The following is a 19,649-nucleotide window of genomic DNA, read 5'->3' on the forward strand; positions in this document are numbered from 1 at the left end:
CTAAGCATACTTACCCTTTCACTCATACCAGGAGTTTTCAGATTTTTTACCATGAAGAACAGAAATATAGTCAATCACCAAACAGCAAATAGAAATCCCTTTATATTGTTAAATGTCCTCTTGATCATCCCTCTTTCACCTTTTCTCTTCAAAATGAAGCCTCTGGATTTTGCTGTCTATATTCTTAACTCCAGTATCTATCTCTATGCTAGACTTAATATATTCTTAAGTCTTCAAGTAGTTGTGTATCTACATTTTCACCAGAAGTGAGGAGAACATAGAGAAGAGGAGTATATCCTATGGTCCAGAGAATTTCTTCATGCCTTTTAGTTGTATAATTATTTTCTCTGTTCATTCAAATAGAATTCACCAATTCTCTCTTCCTACCAGATGGCTTAAAAGAAACAGCTACTCCTCCCCCACTGTCTGCTCCCCTCTCCCACAATGTAATCATGATTTCTAAGACAATTTTAAATAAGGATTCTTCTTGGCAGAACTGATGAGATAAATCTTCTGTCTTTGGTGGCGTAGGTTTTGGGCTACCTACACCTCTTGTCCCATGAAAGCAAGTCCTTGTATGCTTGTGTATGCAATGAAGGGTTAAAAACCCATGTAAAGACCAGGAAACTGTTAATTAGTGCAGCAGCAGCTGCACAGCACTTCCACTTTGACCTCATAGTTAATCTGCGTGATAATCACGCCAACTCTCTAGTGATTTTTCTCTTTTTCTTTTAAATACACACACAAGTAGTCGGCCCTGCCCCTAAAAGAGAAAGCAAACGAAAACAAATAAATAAAGAAAAACAAAACAAAACAAACAAACAAACAAAAAAAAACGGTACCCGGATAGGAGGCAGTACAGGAGAGTGTGAGGGGCAGGAGTAAATGTAGGCGTTTCTCTCTCCCTTAATTGCCTTGGCATGCTTCTCTCCCTGCACCCTCCCCCTACCTCAATTACATTATTCCCCCAGACTTGGAAGCCGCTGCAAGAGCTGACGCTTTGATGGTATCTGCAAGCGTCTGTGCTGATCTTATTTCTGCTTCCTGAATATTAATTCCTGATTCTGGTAGCAGTACATCTCCCCCGTGACGGGACCTACTAGAGGCAAGTGGGGGGAGCCACCATCATAAGCATAATAATAATACAAAGGGGAGGGATTCTTCTGCAACCAAGAGAAAGAGGCTAGAGAAAGAAAAAAAAAAAAAAAAAGCGATGAGTTCGCCAAATACACAGAGCACAAGAAGCCCAGTCTACTTGACTCCTGTATTTTCCCAGAAAATGACGGTGTGGATTCTGCTCCTGCTCTCGCTCTACCCGGGGTAAGATGTGCCCTTTTTGGCGTCGTTTTTTTTTTTTTTCCACTGTGAAGTGGGGGAAGGGGTTGAGAATATGGAAGTAAGGAGACCACCCAGATATATGCAAACACTCTGGTAGGATTTGGGGTTTACAAATTTGTACCAGTGTGAATATATGGTGTGGGAAAGGAAGAAAGGTAAGAGGAAGGTCAATTTCGATTATGTATTCTTTTATTTATTAATTTATTTTATTTTATTTATTAGTTTCATTGCAGCGTGGAAAAGCTAACATAATAAAGACTGTGTTTGGGGAGTAGCGTTTTGACATTGCTGCAATCTGATGTGAGGTGAGCTGTGCTGATACACGCCGGGATCTGAGGCCATGTTGGAGGCGTTTGGGGTTGGGGTCTGGGGAAGAAAACTGTAAATGGGGTCCTGGAGGAACACATCAAGGAGATCTGTGGAAGGAGGGATGGGGGGTGGCTTTACTTCTGTATACTAAAGTGTTGCTTGCTCCTGAATTTACGCATTCTTAAGGTCGGATAGCCAGGTTTTCTATTCAGCCCTAAGGACCCAGCAGCAGACTTCTTGACAGGCAAACATACTTCAGCACCAGGGACAGCAACCCCACTAAGGGCCAAATGGAAAGAGACTTGTTTAGCTCAGTAAATAGGACATTTCTTAATCTAGACAGGGCATCCATGTAGAGTAGACAGAAGGCCAATGGAACCAAGGAGTGCTAAGAAAGTCCTAGGATCGATCCTGTTCTGAACATTGTTGCCGTTCCAAGGGGGAGTGTGGGCACGGGGATGGGATGGAGAATATGTTTGACTGAATCCAGAGGTGGGGGAGTATATGTCTGAGAAAGAGTTAGCTTTGCTACAGTATTGAAAAATATGTTGAACTAAGTAAAAATTATGCCAAAATTGTGAAGTATTAATTAATACCTTCAAGCCTTCCTTTACTGAATAAGAGAAGAGGGGAAGAAAGTGATGTGTTCTGAAGTACTCTGAACCTAAATTTTCTCCAACTCTTTTGCCCAAGAAGACTATTAGGGGAGCATCTCTCCACATCTTGTCCACCATTCATCTATATACTTAAAAAGTCCTCCTCAGGATGTCCAGACTTGTCCAAAAGGGAATAGAAGTCTACTATTAATAGTACTTGACATCTTCTATGCTGTCATTTTGAAATAAAGCCCTAGCTGGATTACTACTTCCTACACAATGTAAAATAATATAAACAGCTATAGAGGAAAGCAAGACATTGCCAATGCTTGCCTTGGAGTTGACCATCTAATGTATTAGTTGTAATCAAGAGAAATAGAAGGGATGGGGGCTAAAGTATTATTTTATTTAACAAATAATATCTCATCAACTTTTCTGGCTCTCCTTCCCTAGGGGGGTAAATAGGAGATGCAGCTTTCTGAAAAAGAAGATACCCCATGTAAATACATTGTGAAAGACTGTGTTTTGAGTTTCCAAGCTGAGAAAGGGTGATCTACTTAACACTTCTAGAACTTCTGATACTAACTTCCTTTATTATAAAATACAGAATGTATTTTCATTAAGAGTATAAAATTAAGCAGCTTTTTCAGAAGAGAGGACATTTAACTGGACATGATTTTATGAGGAATTCTTTTCAGTGGAATCCTGAAAAAACACTTACATTCAAAATTTCAACACATTTTTTCTGCTCTTTAATGTTAGGTGTAGCTCTCAAATACAAGACAGCAGAAATTGGAGAGTGAAATCATTGGTTGCTGATAGAAAAATATAATTTCCCTTTTCCCACCATTTATGAAATCTGTGGTTTAAAATATAGGTAAGACCTAAGGCACTTTACTGCTAACCAGAAGGCTGGCTGTTCAAACCCACCAGCCATTCCTCGGAAGCAAAGTTGGGTAATCCTACTTCTGTAGTGATACTGCCTTGCAAACCCAAGGAGGGGTCGCTATGAGTCAGGGTAGACTTGACAGCAAACAACAACAACAACAAGACATAGAAAAATATGTTTTTCCTTCATATTCAGTTTAGTAGACATAGAGGGATAACTAAGGGAAGGGGATGTTCTTACATATTTTGTCTCCAATGGTCCTTTTTAACAGAACAGAAGTGTAATTTCATTATTTTTGAAAAAGAATAACAATTAAGATATCCTGTAATGGGAGCCTTACCTTTCTTTTACATTATCATATAAAAAGTAAAGTTTTGTGATGCAGATTAATTATGAAATATCATCATAGCAGCCTAGATGAGTTTTTTTAAAAAAGATCTAAAGGGAGTTTTAATATCAAGAAAATTCTCTGATCAGGAGACTTTTACACTTTCTCATTCATGACAGGGAATGGAGTTATTGTAGTTTGGGACATATGTGATTAGTTTCTGTGTGTTGCAATTTCATAAAAAGTCCATCAGACTGGCTGAGTATGCTTGAAAGGAAATAGAAGCTTTCATCTCTAAAAGTAATCCTGAAAAACACACACACACACACACAGAGCAGGGGGACAATCCCAGCAGCCAAAAGGTACAAACTTAAAAGCAAAAAATTAATTCACATTTTCATTTATGCAACTCCAAAGGTAAATGTTTTCCCTCATTGAACTGATGAAATTCAGACAAAAGTAAAATAAGGAAAATAAAGCTTCACAGTAAGGAATTTAATATCTAGTATCTCTTCTTAGAACTCAAATTGTGAATTTCTATAACACAAACTTTTCTAAACTGTCACATACCTTGTTTACAGTGCTGATATAAGAATTACTGAGGAATTTGCTAAAATGGAAATTCCTAGGCCATCCACTGAAAGGTTTTGAATCATTAGATCTGGGATAAAATCCTGAAAACTTATTTTTCAGTACACCTTAGAGCACACATTGAAGAAAACTGGTCTATTCTTTCCTAATTTCAAAAAAAGTTTCTTCATCAACAAATTTAATGTTTACAAGTGCTTTGATTATTGCTATTAATCATTCAGCTGAACATAACAAATATTTTCCCATCTAGATTGTTTTATTTGTATGCAACTCATTAAGTGTATTATACAAACCATAATGAATAAGAAATAACAATAAAGTTTTGATAATTCCCTATCATGTATGCAAAATAATTGTTTAAAAACTTAAAAATGCATACAAGTATGAATGTGTATGCATTTATATGTACATTTATATACATTACATGTATATATAAATTTAAAGTAAAATTTCAAAGTTATTTAAGCTTTTAATGTAATCACATATAATCTCTGTAAAAATACCAAATATGCATGAATAAACTTGATACTACATAAAATTATTTAGAGTAAATTAGAATAAATAGTACAAATAAAGATGAATTTATTTCTATTATAACAACATAAGATTTCATATTTTCAGTGATAAATAATCTTTTTCAAAGATAGATTGAGTAAAAATGAAAAGTGGATTGAATTTTGGGATAATCTAAATGTGATTAGAATGTACTATCACTTCATTTTTTATAAAAGAATTTGAGTCAAAGATTGGTAAATATCTTCTCTTGTTAGCTATTGCCAAAACAGAAATGCTTCAGGTGACTTTTCCTATGGCTGCTAAATGTTTTTATCCCGTAATTAAAATTTGCATAGTTTTTAACTTTGACAAGTTGAGACCATGCATGCAGAATCAATATTGTTATTTATTAATATATGTTTGTTTGCTTATAGACTTAATATCAATAGACAAACTTCTTACCCCCTATCCTTCTAAATTTTCCAGTTGGCTTTCTTTAAGAAAAAAAAATCATTTTCTCAGCATATTTAATTGCCTAAGTGGAGATATAACATTGCATAAAGTCTACCTTGTAATACATATCCACCTGGGGGAAAAAAATAAGAAAATAAAAGAAATATTCATCAACCAGTTTTTTCCATATCCAGTGTCCTGATGTTATCTAGACAAAATGTTTTAATTCAAATCAGGAATTTTAAAAAAATGGCTTTTAATTTAAATAAGTATACTTATAAAAATATCTATTTGGTATCTTAGGCTCAGTTTAAAATAAGCAATCTCTCCAAACCATTTATTTACAGACTGTTTAATTTCACAATAGAGATCTCTGCTCTATACATTTTAAAATTGCTTCATGCTTAGAATTTCCTATAAAATCAAGAAGAGGTTAAGACTGACTGAAAACTTTTCTCTTTTAATGCTTATTGTAAATATGTGGCTAAAACTATGCTAATTTTTCTTACCACAGTGCTACTCCCCAAGCTATTCCAAATGAAAGTTTCCATAAGTCAACTACAGGTGGGCACTATTGGAATGATATATATCTGACATTCTCCACAGCACTCTTGCCAAGTTGACTGATCATAGAAGTTTAATTAAAAGTTATAATTAGGGCTGTGCAAGAATTGTCTGACCAAGATAGATGTCAGACAATTTAAATGCTGAAAGAGCCATAGTTTCACTTTGGTTGCAACTCCAAATGTGATACCTTATGCAGGTAAATGTGAAGATAAAAACTCAGAGCTCTGCTACTGAGTTCTAAACCATCTATATTGCATCTTCAAAATCAGAAATAATATAATCATAGCAAAAAATATTAACATACACATACACTGAACCAGATTTCTCTTTCTATCTATGTTTAAAATTTCACCATGACTCTGTGAAGTAGTTACTGTCAACCACATTTAGCAGACCAGGAAACCAAGATTAAATATATATTAAATGATTCGCCTAAAATCAACATATAATTAGAAATAACATAATAATATGTTTGTGTGGAAACATAGACTAATATATATACATGTATGTATGTAAAATAATATTATATATGCATTTATATATATAGTTATATATACATATATTCACTTCAATATTTAACTGATTTTATTGCTGAATTAGGAATAGTTTTCTTATGTTGTTGCTGTTGTTGTTGTGTACCGTCGAGTCACACCTGACTCATAGTGACCCCTCCTTGGGTTTCCGAGGCAGTATCACTACGGAAGTAGGATTGCCCAACCTTCCTTCCGAGGAGTGGCTGGTGGATTTGAACCGCCAGCCTTCTGGTTAGCAGTCAAGTGCCTTAGCCACTATGCTACCAGAGCTTATAGAGTCTTTAAAAATTTTAACCCATCAATATTTGTTTCCTCATATTATACTTACAATATGTGCAGTAGCCAGGATAGATTAGCTTTAAGCTGTTTATTAGCTTATTTATATGATTTTATAATTCTATTCTCAGACAATAAAGCCTAGAAAATATGCTTTAGATCCAATCACTTTTTCATAAATTATAAACATTTAATCTACATATTGTCATGGTTTGAGATCCTCAGTCTCCATCAATCACACAATTGTAAAATGACATGTGATTATTTGCTTGAAGTCCCTAGAAAAAAATCCTTACAAATAATATGCTATTACATTGTTATATGAGATTATGAACCTGTGAAAAAGCATTGTTTAAACCAAGAAATAAAGTTATATCTAGAAAATATATTTTAAAATACAGTGTCTATGTAACTAAAATATAAGTTAATGTGACATTCAGTCACTACCTACGAACTTAACCAACACGTACTATCCATTGATCACAATTACAGATTAGCTTGCTCAATGTTGCCTCTCAAATTCCCTTTAAGTTTCTTGTTAGGTGCCGTGGAGTCGCTTCTGACTTATAGCGACCATGTGAACAGCAGAATGAAACGCTGCCCGGTCCTGCGCCAGCTCCAGGATCCTTGCTGTACTTGAGCCCATCGCTGCAGCCACTGTGTCAATCCATCTCATTGAGGGCTTCCCCTCCTTCGTGGACCATCCACTTTACCAAGCATGACATCCTCCAAATTAAATTGCTTAGAAAAGTGAAAGGCAAAATTGAGGCAATGATATCAAATATGAAAGTAAAAATAATATTACCACTTCGATACCTGGATATCTATCTATTTAATCACTTCAACCATACAAACAGGTGTTTCCTTTTTTATGTGATAACTTGATGCGAATCGTATAAGCTTAACTTCTGAGGAATAACCCCAAAAAACCAAACTCACTGCCATCAAGTCGGATTCGACTCATAGCAGCCCCTCCTTGGATTTCCGAGGTGGTATTTCTACTTTTGTAGTGATACTGCCTCGGAAATCCAAGGAGGGGTTGCTATGAGTCCGGTCCGACTGGATGGCACATAACAACAACAACAACATCTCTACGCAAGTAGATTGCCCAACCTGCCTTCAGATGAGTGGCTGGTGGTTCTTCTGGTTAGCAGTCAAATGCCTTAGGCACTATGACCCCAGAGCTCCCTTCTGAGGAGTAAGAAACTAGAATTTCTACAAACCCATTTGGACTTAAAATTTTCCCAACAATGTTTGCATCCACTTTCTTATTGTCATAATACACTGAAGTGTTAGATGTGAGAGATCACATTTTTTACACTTCTGTCAACTTTATTAAAATGAAATAGGGAGATGTTAATAAACTTTTCCAAGGCTCCATGGATATTAGCTGTAGAGCAGAATTAATTACACCCCCACTGTTCATATCCCTAGGGCAATATACCACATTATACAAGTGCAGTCATACTTTATTCTCTCCCTTCCCCCAACAAAAGTAAGAAAATGCATGAATTGTTTTGAGTTGCAAAAAGGTCTCTCCAGTTTGCCTAACTAAAAAAGTTATTTGCTATTCATTTCCTCCATGTTCTGGAGAATAAATATCCTTTGAAAGAAAAAAAAAAGCTCCTTTTTAAGTTACACATTAGTGGCTTAGGGTAAAAATGAAATTTAACTCCAATCCATATTAATTCCTATAGTATTATGATACAGGAGCACAAAATATAGTAGTAATTCTATATTATTATAAAAAATCATTGTATAACTTTGTATAGATAAACTGCCATGTAAATGCTAAATAAGTAGCACTGACATTACACTCTCCACCCATACATAAAGAAAACCATAGGAATACCAAATAGCATAATGATGGGGGAAAAAGGGGTGTTTTAAGAGAGATCCTTTGAAATTATTGAAACTCTGCCACCACCAAAGTTTAGTCGTAAAATTGTAGTCTATGTAGTGAGATAAATATATACTAAGTTTTGTAATTTATAAAGGCATATCCAACCTGAGGGCAGCTCACAACAACAACAAGAAATAAATGACTGAAGAGTTGCTTATGTTTTTTGTTTTGTGTTTCAGGCTATCATTTCTCTTTATAAAGTGCTTTAGAAATCCAATTTAAAATATATATTGAGGAAAACAACTCTAGATATTAAAAAAGTAGATCTAAATAAATAATTTATTAATTAATAATTAAAGGAATACTAGTTGATCCAGGTGCATAATTATGAAGGTGAGGAAGATAGGGAATCTACCATCCTGAGATTTATAATCTCATGGTCTGTCAGGTGATGATCAATGAGGTGTACCAATAATTATCAAATTTTAACTCTGATAAATTCAACACAGCAAAGTCATCTGGTGTTATGACATGTTTCATGCCTGGTGAAGTCTTAGGACAGAGAAACTGAGAACCACTAACTGTGTGAAATTGATCAGCAATTATCCAATTAGTTGTTTTAGTATCCCAACATTCTTAATTTGATCAGAATAATTTTCCCTCCTTAAGAGAGGTTTTCACTTGAAGATGCAAACGGTTTATAAATTAAATTTTTTAAAAAATTCTTAAATTTTATTTAGTTTTTTTTCAGATTTATTTGATATATAGATAAGTATATTGAGGGCAGTTAAATAAAACAACTTTGTTGTTTATGATGTTATTTTAGCATAAATTCAATCTATTAAACAGTAGCCAGTTGATGTTTATGGTCCACCAACATTCTATTCTTCATTTTATGCACACCTAAAGCCTTCTCTATTGTTGTTATCATATGCTGTCATTCTATTTTCTTGCCATCACCTACAACTCACACATCTTCTCTCAGTATTCATCAATTCAATATGAATAGCCAAATAAAGTTAACTATTTTATTGTTAGATTTGTCATATTCCCTTTGCAGGGAAAAATGTGAGCACATTAGATATACATGTGAATTGTGAGCTGCAATTAATTTAAAAAAAAAAAAAACATTAAGGCATAACAAAAATCAAGAACAGAGTGAATTTTTTAAATGTTTTAGCATAGAGTTAAAAATATATTGCTTATGATTTATAAACATATGTATATAAGAATTTACTGCTTCATTTTTTTAAATATTGATACTTTATAATCCTTTGGTAAGAGAATAATACAAGATAATTGTAATTAACTGACAATTTTATCAACTACTTTTTTCATATCTATTTCTTCAGTATCACCTACATCTTATTTTACTAGAATATGCAAACAAGATTTTAGTTCTTATCAAATTATCATCATTCTAATTTTGAGGTGCCATATAATCATACACATAAACACAAATCTCCAACATTTGGATGATGACTTGTCTATCTCATAAAATAATATTTTTTATTAGCTAAAAGACGTTGCGTGAACATACATTTTATTCTAAAATTAAAGAACTAATAAGGTAACTTTAAATTAGAAGTTGTCTTCGGATATTTCTTCTTAATAGGAAAGTGATTTTCCCTAGTACTTCTTAAAAGAGAAAATTTGAAAGGATAATTTGTGCAGTCAGTAACATCTAGATGATTTCAGGTGAAAACTATGATTGAATCAAGCCACTCCCTTTTTTCATTTTTTTCTCAACTGCAATTTCAGTTTTTAAAATTTATTTATTTATTGTTTTTGTTGAGAATTTACAGAGCAAAACATCTATCGATTTGACAATTTATACATGTCCAATCAGCAACATTGATTACATTCTTCAAATTGTACAGCCATTCTAACCCTCATTTTCTGAGTTTTCCTCCCCCATAGCATAAATTCACTGTCGCATAAGATTCTTATCTAAGCTTTGAAATTTTTGTTGTCAATTTGATCCCATACAGATAGTTTTTAAGAGCTCAATGCTCAAAAGAGATATATTTTTCTAGCTAAACCTTTTTTTTTTTGGTTTTAAGGAGACTTCAGGGAATATTTTCAGTTAAGTTTTAAAGATTATCTCTGAGTAGTAGTTTCAGGAGTTCATCTAGCCTTCATGGTTTCAGAAAATCTGGAGTCCATGATAATTTAAAATTCTGTTCCGCATTTTTCCCCTTTTGATCAGGTTTCCTCTGTAGAATCTTTCAGTACAGTGTTCAATTACAATAGTCACAAACCATCCATTATTTTGGTCTCATGAAAAGGTAGCAAGTGGTCAAGGGGGCAATTAGTCACTCATTCTGTATCCTCCTGTTCCAGACTCTCCTTCCTCTTTTGTTGGTTGAGGGTATGATTTCACAGCCTATTATTGTAATTGCTCTCAATAATTTGTATGTCTGTGAAAAGTTAAATTGGCAAAAGTTGTGCAATAGATATGTTTACAACAATGACAAAAGAAAAAAAAAAACCTCATGGTATTTGTTTCCTTGGTTTGGAGTTTAGGATCATGCATTCATGGGGCATCTCAGGTAATTGGCCTGATAACTTGTTTTGTGCTTCATTTCTACCTCCTATTGTGTTGCAAAGGAGCTCTGGTAGCATAGTGCCTAAGGCACTTGACTGCTGACCAGAAGGCTGGCGGTTCAAACCCACCAGCCACTCCTCAGAAGGAAGGTTGGGCAATCCTACTTCCATAGTGATACTGCCTGGGAAACCCAAGGAGGGGTCACTATGAGTCGGGGCCGACTGGATGGCAAATAACAACAACAACAACATTGTGTTGCAAAGTTCTGAGGGTCTTAAAAGCAAGCCATCTCCTTCAGAGTTTTATTTACTGATAGAAGTCCATATTCTTTTTTTAATTTTTAAAAATGATTTTCAAAAGGTATCTCTCTCTTTTTTTTTAAGTGTACATTTAGAGGAGATCATGCTTGGTTTAATTTCACCACAAATTATTTCAATAAATACTTATTTAAATAATCACTGCATAGCCTTTATAAAGCCACTTTATTTATCAAGTTATCAGAAATTATAAAATTTAGGTATCTTCAGTTTATTCTAACTCAGTAATTTTTTTAAAACTTAATTATTTTGGGGAAGTACCTTAAACATATATGCCAACATTGCTTATATCTTTAAGACATCTAATTGCTATTTAAATGTTGGAATATGCACTAGATAACTCATAACATTATGAGGGAGATATAATAATAACATAATAACATTAGGAGGAAGATGAAATTCTGACTTATAGTGACCCCTTGTGTGCCCAGAAGAACCATGCTCCATAGGGTTGTCATAGGGGTGAACTTTCAGAAGCAAATCACCAGGCCTTTCTTCCCATGTGTTTCTGGGCTGAGTTGAATCACCAGCCATTCAGTTTGTGCCACCCAAGGACTCTTTGTTTTGATATTACTACTAATTAAAATATCTTTCAGTTTTATGCTGGTGATTATGGTAATTAAGGTGCTCTGGTGGCATAGTGACTAAGGCATTTGACTGCTAACCAGAAGGTTGTGGTTCAAATTCACCAGCAACTCCATGGAAGGAAGACTGGGCAATCTACTTTTGTATAGACTTGTCACCTCAGAAACCCAAAAGGGGTTGCTATGAGTCAGAATTGACTCAATGGCAGTGAGTTTATTATTGTTATTACGGTAATTAATTTTTCTGTATTTCTCTATAAGTAATTTATTGAAAGAACTGGACGTAGAAATGTACAGCCTAGAAATTAACTTTCTCTTTAAAACTACTCTTTTGAATATCTCTTTTCTACACCTGAACAATTTATCAAGTAAAATTTCATTCACGTTAGGGTTTAGAACATTTCCTTTTTGAATATTAAAGTCTCAACTAAATTAATCCTTCAGTCTCTTCGTTTAAACCCTTTTTGTCTCCTCTGACCATGCCTGATCTCTGATTTCTGCAGCTTGAAAGAATTTCTTCTCTTTTTGGTTAGGCTCTCTCTTTCCCTCTTATTAAAGAGCTCTGGTGGTACAGTGCCTAAAGGCATTTGACTCCTAACCAGAAACCTGGTAGTTCAAACCTATTATCCACTCCTCAGAAGGACAAGTGGGCAATCTACTTCCTTAGTGATATTGCCTTGGAAACCCAGGGAAGGGTCGCTATGAGTTGGGACTGACTTGATGGCAGTGAGGTTTTTTTTTTTTTTTTTCTTTTTTTTTCCCCTCTTATTAATCTGCCTTTAGCTTTTTCAAGGTTTGGTTGGAGGGAGGGAGGAAAGTTTAAAAAGCAGAAAGATATTGCTTGTGCCATCTGTGTGGCAGATGCCTAATGCTGAATTGTTCTTTTATGAAGGGAATTGGTGAATTTTGTGTTGACAACCCACCTTTGGGGGCCTCCAGCTATGCAGTGTTCCCTGACAAGGTTCATGCTGTATGATACTTGATCAGTTCCACTCCAAAGATACACCCACACTGACTATGTTAACATTGTCTTCCAAAATGGGTAGTCATTTTAGTATGGTTTCTAAATAGTTATTTTTCTGGCATCCATTTATCTCATGGAAATAAAAATAAATTTAAAAAAAAAACCAAAAACAAACACAACTTAGAAAAGTCATCTATCCAGTTCTGTAAGTGAAGATATTTGTTTCTCAGATTCACAAATGTAGTTCAACCCAGACTTACTTTTATACATTTTCAGAAAAGAATCACTGAACTTCCCAGATTCTAAAGAATACAGAACAATTTTCCTAAGAATTCTCTATCTACTCTTTGTTCAAAGAACACTAATAAGAAGATACACAAGTTTTCTGTTTGGGTTGAAAAATAGATAATCACCTTATTATTAGTCTTTTATGGTAGGAATCTGTGAGTGATTTCGACTTTTTTTTTCCCACTAAAAGTGAGATAGCAATGGAACAATTATCCCCTGGGCTGTTGTTGTTGTTCGATGCTGTAAAGTCATAACAACCCTATGTACAACAAAACAAAATATGGCTAGGTCCTGCACCATCTTCAAAATGTCATGGGAGGAGGAGATATAATATTGCACATTTTTTTTTTCTTACAATTAGGTTAACTACTCTCTTCCACAAAAATCCTCTCTCATTGCATCCTTAACCACCTCTTATATGGTTGCCAGGTAAATGAAGGATAAGGAACCCAGGGTTGGATTTTGGCCTTCTTCAGGAAGTTCTGCCTGTTTTTATCAATCTTCCAGTAAACATGTTAAATGGGAGTATAATATTCTTCTCTTTTCTTGGAACTTAGCCATGATGACAATAGGGGAAATTCCACTTAACATTCTATTCTCTATGTAATCTATTTTCCCAAATAGCCACTGGATAATTCACCTCCTTCAAGTCTTTGGTTAAGTGTAACTTTCTCATTGAGACCTTCTCTGATGATTCCACATAATATTACAAACTCTTCCCAACACTGCACTCACAATTCCTCTTATCCTTTTCCTTGTTTTGTTTTTCCTTAGTAATTATACCTTTCAATAAGCAATTAGACTATTTATATTATACTATTTACTTGTTTATTATTTTTTACTTTATTTTTTTTCTATCTCCTTCAGCTACAAGCCGTGATCCATAAGGGCTTATAGGCCTGTGCTGTTTTGTTCACTAATAAAATCCACACTTTTAGAGTAGCACCTTGTTCCTATTAGAAGCTTACTTACATATTTAGTTAAGTAAATAATGAATATTTTATGTTATTTTCTCTGAAATTTGTCTTCTCTTACAAAAAGAATAAAGAAGAACTTTCTATATCTTCTACAGTAATGTCACTCTAAGTCCAGCATATAAGGCTGCTAACAAAAACAAAGCAAGAAAACAGGTCCTATAGTACAGTGCAGTCATAAAAGTCATAAGCTATGAAGACAGACTTGACAGGACTTGAATTCCTACCTCTGGCAGTTACTATTTGTCCTCAGTCAACTTACTTCACTTTGTCTCAGCCTCTACATATAAAAAAGGATGATGATAATTATTTTTAAGCTCATTTTGAGGAGCAGTTGTTACAATACATGTGAAGTCGTTGGCACACAGTAAGCATTCCTAATGCTGCTACTGCTGCTGCTGCTGTTATTACTGCAGGGACATTATTTATTATGTAGGAGTATTCTTAAACATTCAAGTAGCCACTTTATCCCTGTTAAACTCTACATTGTAGCAAAGGAAGTACTGGGACAATGGAAGAGGATTTCTTAATAAAATTTTCTAATTCTTCAATACTCTGACTCTTAACTTCTGTGAGATGAGCAAACATGGTAGCAGGCCCTAAAATCCTACAATGCCTTTATTCCTCATCCATTGCTAGTGGATTGTTATTACAAGTGTAATAACTGTTCCAATACATGTGAAATAGATTCTAGTATAAGGAGGGAATATGTGCTGACATATAAAGTTTTCTTCTGAAGACAACTTCATTAACTGTATTATTCTTTAAAAATAGTGTGAAAAGATGGTCTCCAAACTTCAGAACAAAATTACTCTTTCATTTCTCAAACTAAGCCTTGTTGATACTTGCACTGGTCAAGACAATATTAGCGTGAAATGGAAGCATAAACCAAATCCAAACAAAACCTAATGTGATGGAATAGATTCTGGCTCATAGCAACCCTGTGAAAACTTGAAGAGTAATGCAAAAGGAGAAAACCCAAGCCAGTAGATTGCTTTAAGGTAATTACAAACCTTTTTTTTTTTTTTTCTTTTTTTGGTGCCTTATAGATCTAATCATAACAAAAATCACTACCTTCTGTCACCTAAGTTGTTGTTTCAGCTGCCTAACAAAGCTCATGAGAATATATTGTACAAGTATTTTTATGGGATGTTTTCATTTCACTTGGTGAAATTATTGGGTGATGTTGTTGTCCATCACTGTCTGTCATTTTGTCATGCTGTGGTGAGTTGTGTGTTGCTGTGAGACTGGAGGCTATACCCATGGTGTTTCAAATACCACCAGGATCACTTGTTGTTGCTATTGTTACATGCCATCTAGTTGGCTCTGACTCATAGCAACATTACATATAACAGAACAAAACACTCCTGGGTTCTGTGCCAGCCTCAAATTCCTTGCTATACTTGAGCTCATCATTGTAGTTACTGTGTCAATCCATCTTGTTGAGAGTCTTCCCCATTTTTGCTGATCCTCCACTTCACCAAGCATGATATCGTTCTCCAGGGAATGGTTTCTTCCACCAACATGACTAAATAGGTGAGAGGAAATCTGTCCATTCTTGCTTCCAAGGAGAATTCTTATTGCCCTCCTTTCAGGACAGATTTGTTAGTTCTTCTGGCAGTCCATGATACTTTCAGTATTCTTTGCCAACACCACAATGTAAAAGCATCAATACTGTTTCTTTCTTCCTTATTCATTGTCCAGTGTTCACATGCATATGAGGCAACTGGAAATACCAAGTCTTCGGTTAGGTGCACCATAGTCTTCAAAGAGACATCTTTCATCTTCAGCACTTGATAGAGGTCTTTTGCAGCAGATTTGCCCAGTGCAAATATGTTGTCTCATTTGTTATCTGCTGCTTTCACTGGTGTTGATTGTGAAAACAAGTAATACAGAATCTTTGACAACTTCAATCTTTTCTCCATTTATCATGATGCTGCTTATTGGTCCAGTTGTGAATTTTCATTTTCTTTTTGTTGAGGTGTAATCCATAGAGAAGACTGTAGTCTTTAATCGTCATCAGTAAATGCTTTGAATAATCCCCACTTTCAGCAAGCAAGGTGGTATCATCTACATATCACTGGTTGTTAATGATTCCTCCTCCAATCTTGATGCCAGGTCCTAATCCAGCTTCTTGGATTATTTGCTCAGCATATAGATTGAATAAGTATGGTGAAAATATATAACCTTGATGAACTCCATTCCTGATTTTAAACCATGCAGTATCTCCTAGTTCTGTTTGAATGAAAGCCTCCTGGTTTATGTATAGGTTCCTCATGAGCACAATGAAGTGTTCTGGAATTCCCATTCTCAATGTTATCCATAATTTGTTATGATCCACACAGTTGAATGTTTTTGCATAGTCAATAAAACACAAGTAAGTGCCTTTCTGATATTCTTCGCTTTCAGCCAAGATCTATCTGACATCAGCAATGATATCCCTCATTGCACATCCTCTTCTGAATCCAGCTTGCATTTCTGGAAGTCACCTGTCTTTATGTTGCTGCAACCGTTTTTGAATTCTCTTCCATGAAATTTTATTTTCACATGATATTAAAGATATTCTTTGATAATTTCCACATTCTTTAGGATGACCTTTATTTAGAATGGGTACAAATATGGATCTCTTCTAGTCAGTTGCCCAGGCAGCGGTCTTCCAAATTTCTTGGCATAGATGAATAAGTACCTCCAGTAAGGAGCTCTGGTAGCATAGTGGCTAAAGCACTTGACTGCTAACCAGAAGGCTGGCGATTCAAACCCACCAGCCACTCCTCAGAAGGAAGGTTGGGCAATCCTACTTCCGTAGTGATACTGCCTGGGAAACCCAAGGAGGGGTCGCTATGAGTCGGGGCTGACTCGACGGCACATAACAACAACAACAACAACAACAACAGTGCATCGTTCATTTGTTGAAATGTCTCATTGGGTACCCCAGCTATTCCTGGAGGCTTGTTCTTCGTCAATTCCTTCAGTGCAGCTTCAACTTCTTTATTCAGTACCAGTGACTCCGTATTACATCTTATTACTTCTTGCATCATTCAATTTTGCCCATAGATTCCTTCAATATTGAAACTTGAGGCTTGAATTTTTTCTTCAGTTTTTTCAGCTTGAGAAATATTGAGTGATAGAATAGATATACTTTAACATTATAGGAAACTACCAAAACAATTTTCTAATGTATGACAGTTAAAGTTGCTTCAAATACTTGACAACTTTAGGCATTATCTATCTCTGTTTTAGTTATCCATTTCTATATAATAAGTCATCCAAATATAGAAATCCAAGATAAAAAGAAAAAATCTATTTCATGGATTTTCTAAGGATCAGGAATTCACGATTGGCTTCCCTGGGTGATTATTGCTCAGAATCTCTCACGCTGTTACAGTCAAGCTATTGGTAGGGCTTCCAGTCATCTGAAATTGCTGGAAAATCCATTTCCAAGTTCACTCCAGCATGGCTATTGATAGGAGGCCTCAATTTCTTCCTTTGGGAGCTATTCATGTGAAAGAAGAAAAAGAGCAAGTGGAGCACAGAGAGAGAGGAAAAGAGAAGTGTTAGGAGGCCATAAGAGGAAGGTCATACAAAAATATTTAATTGTGAAGTCCAATTTCCTTTTTTTTCCCCTATTATGGTTAGTTTTTCTTTGTTTTCCTCCTCTCTAAAAGATTTTTGCATCATTCTATGTTGCAAAGATAGTTTTTTTCAGAGGATTCAGAGAGTTAGGTTTTCATTGATATTTATTATCCTTTTAAAATTATTATTTTTGTTGTTTAATATATGTTAGGGATTGAGATTCATCTTTCCTATACATTAATCCATTTGTTTAGCCCTATTTTAGAAAAGATTTTTCTTCTCTCATTTACACTGGTATCTTTGTCAAAACATTATTAACATATATGTACAGATCTCTTTCTAGATTAATATCCATTATATCAATCTATTTGTCTATTCTTATACCAATGCTATATGACCTTGAACATTGTAATTTTTAGTTTTGTAATTCTTAAAACCAGGTAAAGCAGATCATTAATATAGTTTTCCTTTTCCAAGATTGTAACTGTGTCTATTTTAGATGTTTTGCATTTCCATTTATATATATATATATATATATATATATATATATATATATATATATCCACAAAACAAAGCACAGTGCTATGTTGTTGTTGAGATGGTGTTAAATAAAAAAACCAAGTTACAAAGTGTTGCCATACTAACAATCTTAAGTCTTCCAATCTATGAACATGTTTTATCTTTCATTCACTTAGGTACCATTTAATTCTCCTTAAAAACTTACTGGATATTTCAATTCAGAGATCTTGCATATTTTTCTTAAGTTTATTCTTAGTATTTTTGTTTTAAATGATATCTTTTAGAAGTTTGTTTTCAAATTGTTTATTGCTATTATATAGATGTTCAATTTATTTTTATATGAACATTGTATCCTGTAATCTTATTAAATTCATTTATTACTTCTAATTATTTTTGCAGATTACTTATAATTTTCTATATATCTATTTTCTTCTGCAAACAAAGATAATTTCATTAAAGAATTATTTCTTAGCCACAAAAATATGGTCCATGTTGCTATCACATTAAAGCTTTGCAATATCTTCTCTTTATCCATAAGATAAGATTCAATCTTCTTTACTAGAATTATCATTAATGTTACCTTATATTCATTATACAAAGTGATATACTTTTGTGAGTGACAGTGTGAATATCAGTAATTGTGCCAGGACCACAGGTGTCAATTGGAGTTCTTCCAGGAAAACTGGGCATTTGATCACTCAATATGTTCCTTCAGGAACAGATCTCTGGCAGCCTCTCCATCATACATAACTATATTGCTACACTCATTTTCATTAGAGTTCCTCAAAACACTACTTTCATTTTTCATTTTCTTTGCATGTAGTTCTTTCAGAGCTTCTTATTCCTTTTCATTTTGAACTTTGTAGTCTTTGATATGGACTCAGTATCTGAGAGATGTCTCAGGATTTGAGACATGTTTTTAATTAATCGCTAAAAATAGAGCTAACAAAGTGAATAATTTGCAAATAAACTAATTAATGTATTTGGAGCATTAAAAATATTCAACAACAAACAAAAAGAAACAGACTTTCCTACTTATATCACATTACTGAAATCCTTTATATAATAAAAATAAGCAATAAATAAAATAACCTCAGAGCTATACAGCCAAGGATATGTGGGCTCTCAGATACTCTTCCAACCATGTACCATGGTTAAGTCTGATTTTCTAGGTGCCCTTGCTGCAAAGGCTATTTAACAGATTTCTAATGTCCAAGATGGGAGTTCATATTTGCAGATCTTACACCATCTGCGTTGGAAGCTCGATTTCTCTGAAGAATCAGCATCAATATAAACAATGTCACATGGAGAGGAAGAAATTTCCTCATTTGATTTTATTCTTCCTGGCTGCAGGCTGTAAGTAGTCTCTCAGGCAGATTCTTAACACATGTTTAAGTATTAAAATATATCAGAAAAATACTGATGAAAATAATGCAGGACATTGGAGAAAAGTGTTATCCACTCTGTTTTAGGTGACTAGAATGTGCCCTTCTGAATTCCTTTCTATTTTGTGAACAAATTTTGTTTATTTCCTATCTACCATGTTTTCAGAAAGTAGCCCAAAATTAAATGTGCACTTATTTGTGTTAAGGAACCCTAGTGGTGCAATGGGAGCTCTGGTAGCATAGTGGCTAAGACACTTGCCTGCTAACCAGATGGCTGGT

General features: G+C 34.5%; 1 protein-coding gene across 1 annotated transcript in view; it reads left to right on the forward strand.

Annotated features, from left to right (window-relative positions):
• The first annotated feature begins 1,213 nt into the window (after positions 1–1,213).
• The window catches only part of GABRG2 (gamma-aminobutyric acid type A receptor subunit gamma2), a 169,384-nt gene continuing 150,948 nt past the window's right edge, over positions 1,214–19,649 (forward strand). The window contains exon 1 of the mRNA XM_007950571.1: positions 1,214–1,320. Within this exon, the coding sequence (XP_007948762.1) occupies positions 1,214–1,320 (107 nt within the window). The remainder of the gene's footprint in view (positions 1,321–19,649) is intronic.

Source organism: Orycteropus afer, unplaced genomic scaffold, assembly GCF_000298275.1.
Source record: "Orycteropus afer afer isolate SDZICR_OR568_19922 unplaced genomic scaffold, OryAfe1.0 scaffold00279, whole genome shotgun sequence".
In the NCBI taxonomy this organism is placed as follows: domain Eukaryota; kingdom Metazoa; phylum Chordata; class Mammalia; order Tubulidentata; family Orycteropodidae; genus Orycteropus; species Orycteropus afer.